We start from the raw sequence: 18,200 nt of genomic DNA, 5'->3' as shown, positions 1-18,200 counted from the left end.
TCCTGACATAGTGCAGCAATGCACAGTGGCCTCCATCTACCAAACACATTGGTTGCTGAAGGTAATGAGGAGGAACAAAAGAGACCTGACCCTACTTTCTCCATGGCTAGAGAACACTAGGGATTATTATTATTAAATAATAATATAATAATAATAATAATTCTGGCATCCCAAATTAAGTGTTCCACATAAAGTAATATGCTTCCCAAGAGTTAACATTGATCTGCAGAGAGGGGAACATAATGACTTGTTTTGCAATTAAGCCTAAGTGCGCAGAATAGATATGTACAACAGCACCATGCAATGTAGCATGTTGGCCAGTAATTTAAGTGGGAAACACTGCATAATTAAGTGTCGTGTCCTAATCACTTGAAAGATCTGTGGGAAAACTCATTTTCAAAGAGAAAGATGTGTGTAGACCCACATGCATGTGTTGGGACTGTAAGACCCACCCTTCCACAACATTTGCTGCTACCAGCTTGGTTTAAGGAAAGGCAAAAATGGGACAGCTGCTTAAACTGTCCACCATAATCTAATACAGAAAAGTGGGGTTTTCATTCCAGCCTTGAGTCTAGTGCTTCTCAAGTACAGATCTCAAAACAGTTTGCAAAAAGCCAGATCCATCTCTTAAATGGACCACTGTACAGAAAAACAATCACATCTATCTGCCTCACTTAGCTGAAACTGAAGCTGGTGCTACGTGGCAGAAAATTGAGGTGGGTATCAGCTTATGCTCTCCTGAAGGGACAGAATGGAGAATATTAACTCCACAGTCCTGCACCCTTACATGACTCCATAGTTGCTGCCCTATATGCTGGAACACACTCTCAAAATGTGTTTGTGATTGTGTCTTTCTTTCTTCAAATCCCTCAGCTTTTAGTGGTTTTTTTGTTTTGTTTTTGCTACTGCATTTAAGTTGGATGCATATGAAGCAAATGAGAAAGGCCTGCTGGATCAGGCCAATGGCCCACCCAGTCCAGCATCCTTTTTCCACAGTGGCCAGACAGATGCCTGTAAGCAACCTTCAGGCACAAGAGCACTCTTCCCCCTGTGGTTTGCAGCAACTGGTAATCAGAAACATTACTGCCTCTGGCCATGGAAACAGAGCGTAGTCATCACAGTCAATAGCAAATCGCTAGCCTTATCCTCCATGAATTTGTCCAGTCCTCTTTTACAGCCTTCCAAGTTGGCCATCACTGCCTCCTGTGGGTATTTTTCTATTGTGAAATGTTTAGATTATAGACTCCCCAGGGCAGAGACCTTTTACCTTATTGTGGCAACACTATAATATGCCGCACATACTTGATGACACTACATAAATGCATTAGTAAGATAATAACAACACAGTCCCAGACTGCAGGTAAGAAACACATTTCTGAAATGTTCCCCTACATTGAAAAACCATCTTTTTTATATAGAAAGAAGAGAGATGGCTGGTCAAGAGGCTCTCTCCCTGATGTGCTAGCTTTCTTCTTGCATCAAATTTGTAAATTTAAACTCAGGAAGCTTTAGCCCTTCACCCCATGCTAGTTATTATCTGATTGGAAGGGACTACATTGGCAATGTATGTGAAAACAGCAACCAACACACTACACTTAAAAGTACAGTAGCTACCTGGTTATCCAGGTGGGGGCTGTTCACATTGCCTCCATGGTGTGCATGAGCACTGCATCCCCTTTTTTGAGACACCAAAAGCAGACAAATTGCAGAAGCTGCCTGAAAGCAGATGCAGGAACTGGTTCTTTAAACAGCAGGTGTAGGAGGAGTCCTTCTGGGGCTACAACTCCCTTATTCCGGGCGATTAAAAAGGTTGATTTTGGAAAGAAAAAACAACAACCTCACACAAGTCTAGAGGAAGACTGTTCTGGCAGATCTTGGCATTTGTTTATAAATGGGATCATTTATCATGTTCATTTACTAAGCTGTTTTTAAATAGGACCTCTGGCCTTGTTTAACAGACATTTACTTTATTATACGAGCTAAAAAGGAAAGTCATTAATTTTTAAAGAAGCCACAGCTTTTAAACAGAAACATCTGGCAACTCATTGTATTTGCTGAGCCCATCAGAATAAACTGAAAAACCAGTTTCCTGAGCTGTTAAACCACTTGTTTGGGATTCATTTGAATGAAAAGCAGCATAGAAATATAATAAATCAAATCAAATCACTTATACACATACATTACGTGAAGGCCTCTCACTTCACTACTTGCCATTAATTATGTTTGAGGCAGGTCAGGCATCAGCATTCTGGAGCAACTGCACAAGTTTGCAGTTTTCCACAAAAAAATATTATATTATATGTTTGTTTTTCTTCTTTAGCTAGCTAGCTTAGCACCAAGGTATCACAAATCACAATCTATTTATAAGAGTCAGATGGCTCTAAGTCCATCTCAACTAGGGATAAGGGAGAAATCCATTTCAGTTTGCTTTTATAGGTGCACCCACCTAATTTACACTTTCAAAAACAATATGTGAAACAAAACATAGGCATCCTTCAAAATTCACACTTCTCTGAATTTTGCAGTGCAATTCTGCAACCAAGTCATGTATATACTAGGTTAAAATATACTGGGTTAAAAATGTATATACTAGGTTAAAGTGTGCATAAGAATGCATATGTTAGTGAAAAGAGCATACAAGAGGCATATGCGGAACAATGATTTGCAAAGAAGAAGGAGGAGGAGGAGGAGAAGGAGTGTATATTAGGCAAAATTGCATAGCAAGTTGTGTATATGAGAGATTTTGACAGGAGCGAGCCAGTAGTAAAGCACACTGAGCAAACGAATATGCACAGGATCTGTCAGGCTTAATGAGCACAGTGACTCAAATCTTGTCCACACAAAGCAGTTGCTGAAACTAAAGGTCCCCACTTACCTACAGCTAGCTAGGTCTCCTCCTGTCCAGGATGTGTTCCAAGCAATCAGAGACTGCTCCTGCATGTCTGCCTTTGCTCCTTCTGCTTCATGCCTCTCCTGGTTCTGGGAGACCAGAGGGGAGGGAGCTTTTTGCAGCAGGAGGGGTAGCACCCATGACTCTTCACCAGCCTATCTCATCTCCACCTCTTGGCCTCTCTCCTCTCCTGTTTCAGCTTCTGTTTCTGATTCCAGACTTCTCTCTGCCACAAACTCTCCCCACTGTTCAGTTTTTGACATGTCCTCTTCCCAGTCTTCTCCCTCTGACCATTCATTGCCATCCTACCAGGCTCTGAGCCTTCTTCCCTTGGGGGTTCCCCAGCTGGTTCCTCCCACCATTCTTCTGCATCCAACCAGTCCATGACAGATTTGCACTAAAATGCTGCTGAAGTTTCATGGAATTTGGCTGGGTTTTTAAAAATATTATTTGTAAACTGAGGAAAAGTGGAAAACTGAAGAGCGGGAAACCGAGAAAAACAAAAAATGACAGATTTGTCCATCCCTATTCTCAACCCACCTCCAAGTGCCTCCTTCAGCAAACTGCCACCAGGTCTTGGTGCTGAAATGGCACATTGGCAATTGGATACCAAGCTAAATTCAATGCACTGGTACTGGTGCACAAAGCCCTAGACAGCTTGAGACCAGAATACTTAAAAAAGTTTCCCTCCTTACATATCCAATCAATCACTGCAGATAACATCTTATCCAGAGGTCCATTCTATACAATATAGGAATTGTGTCTTTAGCAACTACCCTTTGGAATTCCCTCCTGTTCCATATTAGACAGGTCTTATCTCTATGTGTTTCTTTGGCACCTTCCTCTTTCAACAAGCATTTAAAGTTGCAACCTTTATCCCAGTCTGTTATGTATGTGGAATTATTGTTTTATGAGTGTAACTGTTTTGGGGTTCTAGAACTGTACAGTGGTACCTCGAGTTACAGACACTTCAGGTTACAGACGCTTCAGGTTACAGACTCTGCTAACCCAGAAATAGTACCTCGGGATAAGAACTTTGCTTCAGGATGAGAACAGAAATTGTGCTCCGGCGGCGTGGCGGCAGCAGGAGGCCCCATTAGCTAAAGTGGTACCTCAGGTTAAGAACAGTTTCAGGTTAAGAACGGACCTCCAGAATGAATTAAGTTCTTAACCCGAGGTACCACTGTATATTTTATTGCTGTAACCTATCCTGGGACCATGTGGTAAACAGCAGGTAAGAAATGCAATAAAGGTAAAGGTAAAGGTACCCCTGCCCGTACGGGCCAGTCTTGACAGACTCTGGGGTTGTGCGCCCATCTCACTCAAGAGGCCAGGGGCCAGCGGTGTCCGGAGACACTTCCGGATCACGTGGCCAGCGTGACATCGCTGCTCTGGCAAGCCAGAGCCGCACACGGAAACGCCGTTTACCTTCCCGCTAGAAAGCGGTCCCTATTTATCTACTTGCACCCGGAGGTGCTTTCGAACTGCTAGGTTGGCAGGCACTGGGACCGAGCAACGGGAGCGCACCCCGCCGTGGGGATTCGAACCGCCGACCTTTCAATCGTATTGTTTAAATACAATAGAGTAGACTTAAACCAAATGATCACAACAGGGCTACAATGCTCAAATCCAGCCAAGCTTTGACAACCAGGTTCAATCATGCCGACGCAGTGTTCTATTATTTTCATTATCATTCATTGCTTGTTAATTCCAGTAAGTGAAACGAATATCTCAATGGAGTAGTCTGATTCATCAGAGTCAGATGAATAAAAACCGTTTGGCCCTCTGCCTACATAAACTCCAATTAGCTAGTGCTTTGTAAAATAAGACCAGCCAGCACTGTTTCTAAATCATACTTTTTATGATAATTATATTCTTAAGATCCTATGGAAATGACTCAGTGATGTAGCAAGCCATACACATAATAGAAAGATATCGAAGAAGACATAGGCAAACAGCTAGACATAGTTTCTGGTCATGTCATTGTGGGGTGGGGAGCACTCCTTGCAGATCACTTTAACTGAATTAAAGCAAACGTAATAATTATCTGCCTTCAAATTGAAATAAACTCTCAGAATTGAATACTGGGATGGCATCTCTCATCTTCTTAAATTAGAAAGCTGCCCAGCTGATGATGTCAGCCATTAGTTCATCACCCCTTCCCCTGAGGATTGTTTAACTACAGCAGGAGTTCCAAGGCGATACAATACTTTCAAGATGCATTTACAATGTATCTTACTATACAACTTCTAAGCATTATGCAGCATCAATATATGTTACATAGGGGCATTTTAGAAGTAGCACTTACCTGGTAATGAAATGTGGTATGTAAGAATATTCAGAAATTAAAGAACAGTTCAAAATCTACATCTGTGGTCCACGTATTATATTAATGACTTTAAAAAACCCAAGCTCTTTCCCTATGGCATAAAGCGTTTTGCTAACATTACAGGTGACTTGGCACACATTTCAAAAGTCAGAACAGCTATGGAACCTAACAGATGTGGCAAGCACAGTGACAAGGTCCCTTGCTGGAACAAAGCCAGGAACTTTATGGAGAGAACCTTAATAGATAACATCCTTTTGTTTACTCCTGTGTCCTCACTGCTACCCCTTTCCTTCTCAACCCATAATGGACTAAGGAGCAATCCTAACTCCTGCCTGACAGCAGTGGAGCTGAATAGAGTCCCTGCCTCATCTGAAGCCCACAACGAACACAGCAAGTGTGTGTGTGTGTGTGTGTGTGTGTGTGTGTGTGTGTTTCATCTCATTTTTTCAATGCCAGGTTCAGGCTGCTGCAGCAGAGACTCCTGGATCAGGTTCATTGCCTGTACCTGGACCACTTTTTGATCTTGACCTATTTAATGGTTTTGTTTGTTTGCTTGCGTGCTTGCTTTGCTGACTACTGGTGGCAGAAATACCATAGGTGGCAGCTTCAACCCACCAATGCAGTGCAGTGATGCCCTCTGAACTAGTGGATGCCCATGGCAGCAGAGCTTTGTCAAGCTCAGCCAAGCAGAGACACATACACTATAGCCACACACACACACACACACACACACACACACACACACACACTGTGTGGCAAATTGGAGGTTTGGATTGGAATTGGGATGCTGGTATGGAAAATACATCAAGAGACATGGAAGGGGCAGATTTGGCAGCTTGGTTTTCTAACCTAGATGCACAGACTGGTTTTTGTTTTTGTTTTAAATTACTGTACTAAAGTTCTGACATCAGTCATTGTCCATTATAAAAAATGTTGCTAATTGTGCCCTAACATGCTTTAGGGTTTGCAGTCCATCTTTAATATCTATGCTATAGATTCTATGGCTTGGATTCTAAGTTCTAAGTCCTTCATGTCACAGTAGTGTTGACCCCTGCCAGTTCCCCCTCCATTCCCAAGTGTCCCCCAACTCCCAGGAACAGATTTTAAGTGGGAAGGCAAGACAAGAAAACTTTTGTTTCATGACTGAGAACTCTGTTCTGCTTACGGAGTAAAACTTAGCATCCAAGCCTGCATCTTCAAGTACTTGTCTTGCAACAAATTACCATGGCTTTATTTTCCAGTTTTGAAGTGTTTCACTGAAACCCTTTTCCCCATACTCAGTGCATATATGAAGATGTGTTGTATAAATTATGATCATGCCCTAGGAATGTCACTGATAAGACAGAGTGGTAGCAAGTATTAGAAGGCAGAGCATGAGGTCTTTGTGTTGCTAGGACAACATCCAAAGAAAGGCTCAGGGTGCCAGTGTATCCAGGAATGGCCCAACATGTGCATCATGAAAAGGTGGAATTTCAGGGCTAGCTATAGTTGACTGGACTTTGCTGATGAAATGCCTTTTCCCACCATCTCATTATATCTGATCCCAAATTCTACCTACCTAGTTGGACGAGCCCCCTACTGTGTCCAGAAACTTGTTCTAGAACCTGCTACTTGCCCTACTGGCCTGCCAGTAGATTGAGAACCTGAATACCATTGTCCTAGCATTGGTTGGAACCAAAGAAAATAGAGAAACAGGTTATAGGATGCATCTGGTTACTTGATGCATATATCACAGGTTTTGTGAATTTATGTAGACAAAGGCATTTTACTAAGCTGCGAAGCAAAGTATTGTACATATACTAAACCACTACTATTAGTACCTGGGATGGGAGCAGGTTTTAACTTGAAATATATCCTCACTTGAAATACCTTTACAATCTCCAAAAGATTCCATGTTTTCCCATGAAGTTATATAGGAGAGAGTTATGGGTTACAGATAAGGGACACTGTTGAATTGAGGAAAAAACTCCTTCCTCCTTTGAAAGCGGTGGTCCAAATGTCTGAGTTATTTACATTTATGGCAGAAAGTATAGGGTGTGCAATTTGTGATGCGGCTAAAGTTCATGCAACACATTGCCCTGTCCTGGACATGGGTTATCAAAGCATCAAGAGAAGAGGGGAGTGTTGTTGTTGTTGTTGTTGTTGTTGTTGTTGTTTTGTTGTAGTTTCTATCTCTTTGCATTGTTCTCTTCCCTATAAATCTATGGAAGCCACTCATTGTTTCAAGAGGCAGTAATAACTGATTCATACTGAAGGGCACATAAGTCATTATTTATACATACTTATGACATACTAGATATACTAAATGTTTTCATTTCATTCTATATAAGAAGCCATTCAGTTCACAAAAATTCTAGATAATTAAGTAACACACAAACACACACACACACACACACACACACACACACACACACCTCTCAAGAAGATTAGCAGACTAACCCACACATATCCCAGTTCTGTATTTTAAATAAACATAAACCTATTGCAAAATTAGCAGGCATATGCAAAATTAAACATGTTAATCTAAGGGTACTGCCTTTTTGGAGAAAGCTCATTAGAGCATAAAGGCTGTACTAACAAAGCTTCCACTGTGTCACTAATGAGACTAATGCCTCTGAATTAGCTAGTTTAAGAGTGAATATTTTCTTTAAGCTATAAAGGAAGTTCCTCAGTATTTTACTTCAAAAAGCCAGGTACATTTGCCATGTGTTAACACCTCTGTTATGTCCTTATTGGAGAAGCTAGTATCCTTTCAGATTTTCTTTATATAAGCTATATTGTTACATTTCTTTCTAGGTGGTCTATACTGAGGTGCTGAAATGTAGAAGAGACCATGAGACCATGGAGAAATCACTGGATGGGGTTCTCAGAGCAAACAATGTGACAAATGCCAAGGTAAAATTTAAAATCCAGCTCTTCTGCATTTTTCTGATGCAGCTGTCCTGATTGTGTGCTATGTAGACAAAGCAGAAATGTTCAGTCCTGAACAGTCTTTACTGCTAAGCAAGGCTGGCCTATCCATGAGGCATGGTGAGGCTACCATCTCGGGCAGCAGAATCCATGGGGTAGCAAGATCCATGGCCTCCAAGAAATGCATTGCCCACTGCTGACACAGTGACAGCAACAGTTATGGTGTGCTCCTTGGAGGTCAGATCTGCTGCCTCCTCAGCAGCTTTCCCCACAATGCAGCCTCTTGGAGAATAGTCTCCTCCCACCCTTGTTCTCACTGTAGATCCTTACTCCCCGCCGCTTGTTCCTGATGCAGACTGTCACTCATCCTTTCTTCTCTGGCGGGGGAGGGACATTTTGTGGTTCACCTTAGATGCCAAAATGTATTGGGTCAGTATTGCTGCTAAGGCATCTCAGTGACATAGGAAAGAGTCACTTTCAAAGTCACTTAAAGCACATTCCAACACACCATTAAAGTGCATGGCTTCCCCCAAAGATTCATGGGAACTGTAGTTTCCCACTCCCAGAGCTGCAATTCAAAGTATGCTTAACAAACTACAGTACCCAGGATTCTTTCAGTATTCCAAGAATGGTCACATCGTAGAGGTGTATGACCACCATGTGATCTTCGGCTGAAGGGCGATATAGAAATTTAATTTAATTTAATCATTATTAATAATAATAATAATAATAATAATAATAATAATAATAATAATTAATTAATAACAATAAGCCATTATTATATTTGTGGTTGGTCCCTTTCCTAATTAGCTTTTGCATAGCTGCTTCACACAGTGGCACACTGCCCATTCCTTATTTTAGCATCTTACATATCAGGGGGAATAGTCCTGAGAACGACATCTGAAAATATAGTGAGAGCTATGCAAAACTGGTTCTCAGATATGTGGCTACTGCCTTCAGCATTGTTTCTTTTCTTTGCACCGAATACAATCAATGTTACTCATCTGACTTGAACTATCCAACTTCTATGTACCCTTTAATCTTTCTATCTGGGTATTTCTTATTATATTCACTCCAGGAAGCTTGATGTTTCTTTGTTGCTTATTTTCTTGCAAGCCAATGCCTTGATTTATTCTCTCTAGTTATGTTAATATATAATATTTTGTTCAGGATTATCGCTTTATTATCCTGTAGTGTCTCCCTCATCCTTCTCTGTCAAAAGGACCATAAATTAAAGTCAGCAAGCATTTACAGTCCAATAATTCATTGTCTCTGAATGCTAATATTCTCACTGCCTAGCTAGGTCCCAGAACATTTTGTCCTGTGACCTTTTCGTCTCAGTACCTCTGTGAGAAACAAAAAGGAAGTATCTAACTAACAGAGCATGTAATTCTTTTACATTTATTGTAACTTCATCAGATTTGGAGAGCTTCAACCCCACAAAATAAATTTACATCTCAGAGAAAAAGACAATCACTGTTTAGATGAAGTATATATATTTTTCTGCTGCTCATACCAACAATATTTATATCATACAGTTACGATATGATGGCTCAGGAAATGTCCAAAACATTTGACTAATTAGAAAGTTATCACACTTTCCGCATAGCAAGTTAGTTACAAATGGTTACCCACAGAGATCTGCATACATGGAGAAGGTGCAATAAATCTGGAGAACATTTCTTCTAAATAAAATCCAGTGAACGGATTTGTACAAGAGTCACATGAAGTCACATTCATCAATTTAACTGAATTCATTTAAAGCCACTAGAGATACATATCTGGCTGAGGCCTGAATCCAGAGCCAAATCAGGTTCCATGCCTCATTCGAGTCAGGATGAGACAGTAGCAGGTGTTATCCTATTCTAGGAATGTCTCCCACCAGGATCTTCAAACAGAAATAGATGGTGGGACAAATTTACTCCTCCTACTCACCATCTATGAATGGAGTTGAAATGGGAAGCAGCTAATTGGATTCACATTTTCAGGAAACAAACAGTAGGGGTTGAAATTACTATGCCTAATTATTTAAGATAGAAGCAGACCACACACAATACTTCTGTGCCAAACAGCTGTAAGCAAAATGATTTAAAACTGAATGGAAAATGCTCGCTGAAAGAGCAAATTTTTCAAGTCATCATCTACAGACAGAAAAGGAAACAGCTAGCTGCGAATCACAAGACTACAGTTCTCCTGAAGAGGCTCTGTCAGCGTTCACCTGGAATTTTAATGGTTACTCCCAGCCTGCTTATCTGACTCCACAGCCTTCATGCAGCACTCCTAAAGCAACCCTTTTAGGGCCATTCCCCTTTTGGGGTCATCACAGCATTTTGAAGTCATAACCTGCTAATGAAATGTTAGTGAGAGCAATCTTAAACCACAGTGCTCTAATTATTTACACCTTAGAGATAGTTCACAAATGTAGTATCTTCACCAAATACCATCCTCATGATCAAATTTCAACTTGCGTGTAATGTGAGTAGAAACTTATTCCACGGTGGATATCAACAAAAATATCAACAAAATACAGAACAGGTCAATACCAACATTTCTTTTAAAAAACAAAAACAAATTTTGAACACAGTAGGTGATACACCACAGTGGTAACATTACCTAACCTCTTCCAAATGCTTGCACAAAATGTTTGACTTAAACTGACACTGAAATCCAAGTAAAATTGGTGGCAGCCACACTTCTGAGGGGCAGGCTTTACAGAGGCCAAGCACTACCAATCCAAAGACTTCTTTTCTTGTCATGACACCATGTACTTCCCCTGGTGGTGAAACAACAAGAAGGGTCTCCCACAGAGACAGGCTGGTAAAGAAAAAGGTGTTCCCTCCAGTTAAAAGGGATAAATGGAAATGCTTAGTGTGAATTTCTATTCCCAGGAGTTCCTAGAGGGCAGCCCTGATACTTGGGATAGTGCCTTCTCCTGGTACGCGGGGGGGGGGGGGAGCTAGAAGAGCAAGGATAACCCCTTAATCCCTATAATGACACATGGCTCAACAATCCCACCACTTCCCCAAGGAGCTATCTGAAGTTTGCGAAACTGAAAACAGCCCAAGTGAACACCAAAGCTCCAAAGGCAGCTGCCTGTGCTTCAAGATCTCTGCATAATACCACTTTCACATGCTTCTCACAGGCATCCCTTTGGGTCCCTCTCTCCTTCTGAAGGGAAGACCACAGAGGAAGAAAACACAGCCATGGGAGAATCCACTGCTAGAGTTTTCACAGTTCATTGCCCTTCTAGGGAAGTAGTAATTTTAATGTCTGCTGACCAGCTTGTTGACCTCTCCTGTCTGAATAGGTGTGAACCACCTCTGGGGATGGGATGGGGAAAAGATGAAGCAAAGATGACATGAGGAGGAGAATGGAGAGGTAAAGAAATTTAAGAGCGAGAGGGGGAAAGATGTGAAGAGGAAAAGCTGAGCTCTTAAGCAGCACAGCTAAGTCCCAACCTTCAAAGTGGAAGGGCTGGTCTGGAGAATGGCATGGCTCCTCCCTCTAGATGAGGTCATGTGAAGAAAAACCTTGCCTGCATGCCAGGAGGAGGCACCGTCCTAAGTTCTAAGACTGCCCTCTAGGATCCTCTGGGAAATAATTGGCAGTTTAATTAAGGAGCTTTTGTCAGAAGTCACAAGAAGTTTGAATGCTATTTGCATTAAAGCCCTGCAACTGAATTCAGAACACACACTTGCATGGAAATAGCATTGTTACACCATGGCCTGGTGTTGATCCTGAAGACATTTGAACAAAGAGGTTATAGCAAAATATTAGGGTAGATTTCAATGTCTATGCTGTTTGTTCAGTGGTTGCCATTATCACACAATAGCCTGTTTGCTTAAAGTTTCACCACATATTCGCCTTGTCACTTTCTAACAGGAAAGTCCTCACATGTGTATCACAGCTTGTTAAGAGATTTTTTTGAATCTAATCTACCCATTAACATATCAGTTCTGGTTTGGGTTGTACAAGTTGTACAGGTAACACTTCCAGAGACTAATTGACTTAAAATGTTGTTCATAAGATTGCATGTCCTTCTTATTAGTCATGTAATTTTTTTTCTTGTAACCTTTCATAGCAAACATTTCACATCTGCCCCAACACCTGCTGAGAAACAGACCATAAGCTCAAAATAAAATCCTATTCCTTCTGGAGTAATAAGACTTCGACCATCGTGTTCAGTGAATACAGATTGTTATTCTCACCTTGTGCTGAATTTTCAGAGTAATCCCTCTCTGGGCCATCCAAAAGATGGAGCCGTGAGAATTCATCTGCACTCACTCGGTGCCAGGATCTGTTATGTCCCTCCTTCATCGGTGGGGAATATTCTAGATCACAGTGCGATTCAAAATTGCAGTCAAAAACTGGAAAAAGGAAAGGAAAACAGAAAGAGAACATTCTAAAATAAATAATACAACTAACTCTGCCAACAGACAACAGATATTTCATTGCCATTGTTATAATTATTTTGCCCATTCCACAATTAGGAAAACAGACCATATCACCATATGTTGAGGATATGTATTTTCTCACTGTGATTCAACTTCAGTCTGTACTGGGAAAGAAAATAGATCTCTACACCTAGGAATAAGATTTAGGAAAAGAAGCACATATGGCTATGCCTGTGCCATCAGAGCTCCTGCTCCAATACATCTATTTCTATTTTTGTTTTATTCCTTGTTGAGATGAGCAGTCCATCTGCAGAAAGAGCAGCACAGAAACAATAAGAGGAGCAAACCAAATTAACTGCACCATTTCAAACATAGCATGTTGCTCTCCTTACTCCTTTTTCTTCTTTTATTATATTTTCTTAAAGAAGCACTAGATGAGGTGTGTTTTTCCTTGAAATTGTGGTGGTAGTGTGTTTTAGTTCTGCTTAAATCTTCCCCGCCCCCCTTTTTTTGTGACTCGAATTATGTTTGCCTTCAGTCTACAGTTGGCCTAGAAATTTCAGAACTTTGGGGGTGGAAAACTGCTGCTCTTAGGAGATTTTCATTAACATCTATTCTTCTCGTCCCAGGATAAGATTAACCCAAATAATTGAAGTTGACACTAGCCAAACCAGCCAAGACATTTTTTAAACTTCAATTAGATTCTCTATTAAACATCTCATTTCTTCCCAGCCTGCATAGATTTATGATCTTCACCCCATTCTCTTGGAGGCATCATACCTTTTAATCCTAAGGTTAATACCCTCGCCCTTTCTCTGATCTATTTCAGATAATTCACCTGTTTAATGACAAAGTGAAATGAATGAGCCTTTTTACATTTTTCATTCTACTTTCTTTACCATACGTGCTACTACTACTTTTGTGACATTGCTAGCACCTTGTTCACTCCGGGTACCCAGCAATAATGCACCACCAAGCAGCACATCAACGAGGAGAGACATTTTCAAAGCAAGGTGGGCCAAATGTGTGGCAGCAGTGTGGTGTGCCCACCATACCTACTCTGAACCTCCATGTATTTATCAGCTTCATGTGCGTGCAGCCCTGTTATGTGTACAACCTGCACAAGTTCTCTCCACATAAATGAGGAAAACTGGGTTCTTAGTTGCTTAGGGAGAGCCTGTGCATGTAATAAGTTATATATGCATAGTCTCTGTGCACACAGAACTGATAGACACCCAGAAGTCACAACTGAGGAAAGTAGATACAATCCTGCACGCACACACACACGTTCAGTCTACACAGTTTCTAACAGTGTGGGCTGGGTTTTCCTTAATATCAGAATTACTTCTTATGCCCTAAGCTATGGTGACATGCTCACATTTGACTGTCTCCTTAGTCTGTGATATGTAGGAACCAGCATGTGGACAGTCCTGCTTTTGGGTGGCCTCAGGGTCCCTTCCAGCTCTATGATTCTAGGAACTGGGAGGAGGTGAAGCTAAGCAGGTAAATGAGCCCAACAAATAAATGAGTCAGCAGGTAACAAAGCAGCTAGGCTGATAAGTTTGAAAGGAGATGAGCAGAGAGGCAATGAAGCATGGAAAGAAAGGGGCGGTGTTAGGGAATACCCTGGGGGGGCCAGGGCCCCAGATCTTTTGTTCCAGGCCACAGATCTCCTGCCCTTCCCCTGACTCCCCTGGTTTGTTTGTTTTTTTTAATGTGTCTATAGGCTAGCTAGTCACAAAACATAGTGTTGGTGAGACTGCAGCCACCCACCATATTAATTTGTATTTTACCTTTAAGCCGCAGTCCTTTTCAACAGATTTTGGGCTGAGGGGCGACTGTTTCCCAAGCTGACTGCCACATAAAAGACCCTCCTCTAGATCAGCCATAGGCGAACTCGGCCATCCAGATGTTTTGAGACTACAACTCCTATCATCCCTAGCTAACAGGACCGGTGGTCAGGGATGATGGGAGTTGTAGTCCCAAAACATCTGGAGGGCCCAAGTTTGCCTATGGCTGATCTAGATCGTTGCAAGACTTCAGCAGACTGCGACACAACTAGGAGGGCCTCATGAAAATATCTTAGTAAGCGGACAGGTTCATAAAAGGGAAAGTGTTTGTTCAGGGACCATCCATTCCACTCTTACCAACCACCTACTAAACCTGTATAAATAGCAGCTGTTGGGGAGGGCACTAGCTTCTCTTCCCACCCCCATCAAGGCCATGCCACAGGGGAAGAAGAGGTTCAAACTCATTCCACACCCAATGAAAATTGCCACCCCTGCACATGCATATGTTATTCACCCCAGCAGAGAAGCCTCAATTGGCTTCGTATAAAAATAACAGGCACTTAAGTTGTACTTGGTATCCATAAAATTGATGTTTCTAGGCAGGCTGCAGTAAGACAGGCTTTAATTTGGTCATGTTAGTCTTTCTCGACAGTGCTTTCAATTAATGTTCGGGTCTATACTGGAAAATCAAAAGAAGGAATGACAAAATCAGTACTGCCTAATGTCTGGTACATAGTATCTCATTATTCTCATAAGATTAATGCTCCATATTCCTGGTCTGGTCTATCCTCAATACATGGAACTTTGAAAGGGATTTCAAACAGGACACATTTTCTTTTGAGAGGCACTGTATTTACTTTATGTAGCTTAAAGGTACGCTCTTAATTAAAGCTCAGATGAAGCTAAGATTAGGAACCCAATTCAGCCAAAGTGCACATTATACCGTACATACTGTATATAACCTCATTTGTAAGCTGCCCATTCTTTTGTTCCTACCATTTTTTAGTTTGCTGTCACAAAAATGTACTGTAGAAAACATATGATTTCTTTTAGCACTAGTGAGTGGTGAGTTGTTCATAATTAGAATTACTATTTATACAAGTTGAGGAACATTTCTAATGCAACACCACAATGTCCTGTTTCAGTGTATGCCAAATACTTGCTATTTAGCTTGGGTGTGGTGTGAGGTGCATTTAGCCTTTTGAAGCTCTTCATGTTTAAATAAAAGCCACCTTTTCCTCCAATCTGGGGAAAGAAAATATGTAAGGGAAAGTAATTAAATTTAATAGAAAAACCAGGAGAGTTTTCCTTTTTATGCCACCTCTAAAAGACATGACTAGATATGGAATTTTAGGAAGTAGCTACAGTGCATACTCAGTAGCTTTGTGCAGTGAGATTTCCAAAAGATTTATATCAGTATATGTTTATGCAGCAGCTGTATGAAATCCAAAGATCGTAAAGCCTTGGGAGGAATTGCTATGGTCCGGTGAATCACGAATCCAGATTTTCCATTTACACTAAAACAGAAGGCTTTCCTTTTCAAGTCTTTTGACAAAGACACCAAAAGTTTAGGAAACTACAAAAAAGAGACAGTTTATCACAAACTGTCTACCAGCACAATTCACCAGAAATCATTTTTTTGGTCTTCATTATAGTTGTTCTTCAGAAATCTCTATAGCAAACTGAGGATGCAATCTTTAGCATAAGTCTAAGGCATAAACCTTGTTGTTTGTTTATTTGTCTGTTTGTTTGTTTGTTTGTTTGATTAAATTTGCGTACCACTCTTCATCTGAGATCGCAGGATGGTTCACACCATAGAAATACAAAATGAAAACACCCTCCCCAAAACTCAAGAACAAAAAATGTTGAGGTCTGTGGGATTTACTAAACACGTTCAGGACTCGACTGCCATGGTTAATATTGAGCAGGGGAGAGAAAAGGCGAATCTCTTAAAAGAGAAATGGGTGCACAGCGCAGAATGAGAAACAACACGCACAAAGCTCAAATCATCTAGTCCAGTGGTTCCTAATTAGTGGTCTGCAGATCCCAGGGGGTCTGCATAACCCACCCAGGGGTCCGTGGTACTTACCCATCAACTGTCCAGGACATCCCGTTTAGGGGGGCCTGTACTCTCACACAAGATTGCAGCACCCAAAAAACATACATTTTGGGGAACCATGCTCTTGCACAAGTCATGTGACATGTTGGAAGGCAATGTGGTTCCATTCACATAACAAAAACTACCACAGAGATACCACTTTTTTCAAAAGTAGGGGTCCATGGTTTGACTTTTGAAAAACCAGGGGTCTATAGTACTTAGCTAAATCAGAACCACTGATCTAATCCTTCTGATCTAATCAAATGCCAAGATCTGACACTTTAGTTCTGTGGTGTTTTGAATGGACAGGCCTCTGAGCATACTGATGTGCCCGTGTTCTGGCATGCTGTTTGGTCAGCATGTCTAGACTCCAAGTATCAGGCTGTGATTTCATTTCATTCGCATTTTTATTGGCTGTTCTGGGGTATGAAGAGTTTGCTGGGAAACCCCAAGCATATGACCCATGATCAACCTCATGCTCCCATTCCAGGGGAATTCATATACTCCCTTTTCAATATATAGCCCATGCTCACTACTGCAAGGAGCAAAGCTGGGCCTATAATTCACACTGGCCTGGGCAAGTGTAATCCACAAATACTTACATAAGTACAAGCAGTATGGACAATGCTGAGACATTTTTACTACAGTAAGTCCTGCTAAATAAATATTCAAGGATATGCATTAGGGAGGAGACAGTGTTTAAATTGCTTTCTTGGGAGAAGTACTGTTTGGTGAGCCCTGGGGACCTCTATTAACACTGGCTAACCTCTATATACTTAATTTATAATGCCCATAAGCTTTTAATTCATGACAGGGAAGTGACATATTGATTTTCCAGTTACTAATTTCAAAAGCAAAGCCAGTTCGAAAGCTTCCCTCTTTGCCTTTTGACAATACCTCTCCCACCTCCCTAAGAAGGTGCATGAAGGTGGTATCAGAGGTGCATCCTGCTCCCTGACTCTTCCCATTCTGGTAATTGAATGTATCTTCAGAGACCTAGAATGGGAAGGCAGGGATCCACACATCTGGGAAGGGTGATCCAACTTCTAGCATTGATTTCAGTGTGGGATAATTGATACATTTGCTCTTGGGGTCGAGGAGTAATCCTGGGTTGGGAGCTGCATGGGCAAGCTGAATACACGCAGCAAAGAATTCAGAGATGCATCTGAAGATTCACTAGGAATGGAGATGGGGCGATCTCTTCCTAGTCCCTTTCAGGTAGAGGGGTTAATTTGCCCTGGCTCTAACATATACTGGGACCAGAGGTTTTCACATATGACTATTTAGGATTTAAATTTAATTGAAATTCCTGCATTGTAGGGAGTTGGACTAGATGACTCTTGTAGTCCCTTCCAACTGTACAATTCTGTGATTCTGTGTCTTTGCTTTTCATTGAGATGTTGCTAAACTAGTCCAAATAAAACACCTGCAGCCTGGTGCATCTTTGGCCAGGGTTCTTTTTCATCCTAGAATCACATCCTAATCAAGATCAGGAATTCTGCTCCAGGGTACTTTTGAGAAGGCTAAAAATTGCTTAGGTTCACTGGTCACAAAGTGGTAGTGCAAGGGCAAAGTCAGTAAAAGAAATAAAATAAATGAAATGAAATGAAATTGTGACAGATGCAAGTGGAGATTAGAATAATCAGCTGCCAATTACTGACATCATTTTCTATAGATATCTAACCTTTATTTTAAAATGGCTAAATTCTCTGCCTATTTTTTTTTATGGCAGGGAGTTCCAGAGTTCAGCTTTAATTCTATAGATCTGTAAAGCTGCAATGGAAGATGC

The 18,200-nt window shown here is 41.2% G+C and overlaps 1 protein-coding gene across 1 annotated transcript in view; it reads right to left on the bottom strand.

Annotated features, from left to right (window-relative positions):
- The window catches only part of ALK (ALK receptor tyrosine kinase), a 559,106-nt gene that overhangs the window by 374,316 nt on the left and 166,590 nt on the right, over window positions 1-18,200 (bottom strand). Inside the window, exon 3 of the mRNA XM_028724462.2 lies at window positions 12,338-12,496. Within this exon, the coding sequence (XP_028580295.2) occupies window positions 12,338-12,496 (159 nt within the window). The remainder of the gene's footprint in view (window positions 1-12,337; window positions 12,497-18,200) is intronic.

The sequence above is a fragment of the Podarcis muralis genome, chromosome 3 (assembly GCF_964188315.1).
Source record: "Podarcis muralis chromosome 3, rPodMur119.hap1.1, whole genome shotgun sequence".
NCBI classification, from domain to species: Eukaryota; Metazoa; Chordata; class Lepidosauria; order Squamata; family Lacertidae; genus Podarcis; species Podarcis muralis.
The sequence above is the reverse complement of the archived record's forward strand: the minus strand, read 5'-3'. Positions and strand labels throughout refer to the sequence as shown.